Genomic DNA, 2,167 nt, shown 5'->3' with positions numbered 1-2,167 from the left:
TATTAAACAAAGACAGTAGTATACTGAATCTGGCAGTGTATTAAAAGAATAACATACCATGTCCACATCCTTTATTCCAGAACTGTAAGAATGTAACCGTGGTTATATGTGTGATAAAAGAATCCTTCATATTATTACACCAGAGGGATGATATATAATCATTTCAGTGATTATATATCAGACATGCCTGATAAAGCCTCTTAATGAACTTAGAAGAATGTTTTACCTTTTGATTAAAAAAAAAATCTATGTTAAACTTATTTTCATTTTCATGTAGTTTTTAAGGCCATGGCAATGAATTGCTTTTTAAAAACATCAGTAGAGATAGAATTCATTAGTTATAAGCATCACAAACCATCTATAGCTGACTTAAGCAAAGCCTTAATGAATTAGAAGAATATGAGGAAGCTTGTAAAATGAGTAGGAACACAAAAGCACTGGAAAAAGATAGAGACATTATTGGCTACCTTGTCCAGATTCTTCCTTTGAAATCTGATGTGCCTTTTTTTTTTCTTTTCACTTTCCTTAAAATTCAGAGTATATATAGAGGAGAGAATTTTGTTGGTATAGTTGGATCTCCTGTCCTACTTATTAAGCTAGAAGTGAGTGAGACACTTAGGTCTTATCAAGACTGTACACAATGGGGAGGATATAATTCCCCAAAGAAAACTCACATAACCAAATATGTCACATAACCAAATCAATCTTTACAAACTGTGAATAATGCTGTGGAGGAAAAATAAAAATGAAAGTTCACTGGGTGCAGTTAGGATAGGGGAGTGTTTCCTAGGCAGCTAAGCCCTGCCTTGCACAAAATTAACCAGTAGATATCCAGTAAAATAGACAGTTTTGGCTTTTTAACTAATTATAGTTTATCATTTAAATCTAAAATTTGCCAGTCCATAATCCTTAAGATGAAATTATTTCTAAACTGTTTAAATCTCAAGTGCCTGAGTCCTTAAGTTATTTATATTAGCAGTATCGGTATTTTGATACTTATGTAATCTTTATTTTTCTTTTTAGACAATGCGAAGACACAGAAATGAAGTGACAGTGGAACTACGGAAGGTAAGGGTGACAGAAGATTTTTCTGATATTAAAATACTGTATAACTTGAATAATGAAAATACTGTGGCAAATGAGTGGTCATCCATAAAACTACACATCATTAAATAGTTTATAATGGTATATTCTCATAATAGCTTTCATTTGTTGAGGGTACTAGGTACTGTGTGAAGCATTTTACCGTCATTGAACTTCTTATAATGTGATGAAGTTACTTTTTCCTTAATATCCTCTTTCTGTAAGCTGTGTACTAAGCAGAATTCCTCTCCCATTATCCATATAAAAGTTATGCATACTTGTTAAAGATACTTTAGAAGAATAAATAGAAGTAGAAAAAATTGTTTCTTGCCAACTGAATACAACTGCTATTAAAATTTATTGTATCTTCCATTATTTTTTGGAGGACTTTAGAGTTATCTTTATCACATTGTGTTTTCATGCGAACATATTTTATTTGAAACAAATATTAAGTTGCCAATCAAAAAAATACACATAGTGAATTCTCTCCATATACATGTACATTTACAAAAATAGATTTGAAACTTATTTTCTTGTTCCTGATCTAAATCACTTCTAAAACTCCTTCCTATATTAAATTACCATATAGCAACTTCTTAGTTTTAGAGAGAAAGAAGGTCTTGATTCTAAAAGCACACTCTTAGAGTCACTAGAACTAAATATACTTGTGCAATTAATGTTGGATAACTGTTTCTCTAATATATGCTTTGTGTCGTACACTGGCTAGGTAGCTCCTCAAAATCTCTAAAGTTTTATCAGTATTGTATACCAGAAACTCGTTTTAACTGTGTTCATGAGATCTTTATCAGAAACACATTTATTTGATTATATGAATTAGAATTCATTTATTTTTTCTAAATGTTTACATAATAACATTTTTAATTTTTGCCCATCAATGTCATACCATTGGTATAGTATATAATTCCTGAAGTTCGTACCCCTTTTGCCCCAATTTTAAATTAAATTTGTAGCCGGGCTCGGTGGCTCAGCCTGTAATCCCGCGCCTTTGGGAGGCTGAGGTGAGTGGATTGCCTGAGCCCGCGGGTTCGAGACCCGCCTGGGCAGCGAAACCCCCTCTCTACCA

General features: G+C 32.5%; 1 protein-coding gene across 1 annotated transcript in view; it reads left to right on the top strand.

Annotated features, from left to right (window-relative positions):
- Positions 1-1,026: 1,026 nt before the first annotated feature.
- Positions 1,027-2,167, top strand: part of KPNA3 (karyopherin subunit alpha 3) — a 46,406-nt gene continuing 45,265 nt past the window's right edge. The window contains exon 1 of the mRNA XM_021714930.1: positions 1,027-1,068. Coding sequence (XP_021570605.1) covers positions 1,027-1,068 — 42 coding nt within the window. The remainder of the gene's footprint in view (positions 1,069-2,167) is intronic.

This window comes from Carlito syrichta, unplaced genomic scaffold (genome assembly GCF_000164805.1).
Source record: "Carlito syrichta isolate Samal-C Ts95f unplaced genomic scaffold, Tarsius_syrichta-2.0.1 Scaffold305878, whole genome shotgun sequence".
In the NCBI taxonomy this organism is placed as follows: Eukaryota; Metazoa; Chordata; class Mammalia; order Primates; family Tarsiidae; genus Carlito; species Carlito syrichta.
This window is presented reverse-complemented; position numbering and strand designations above follow the sequence as displayed.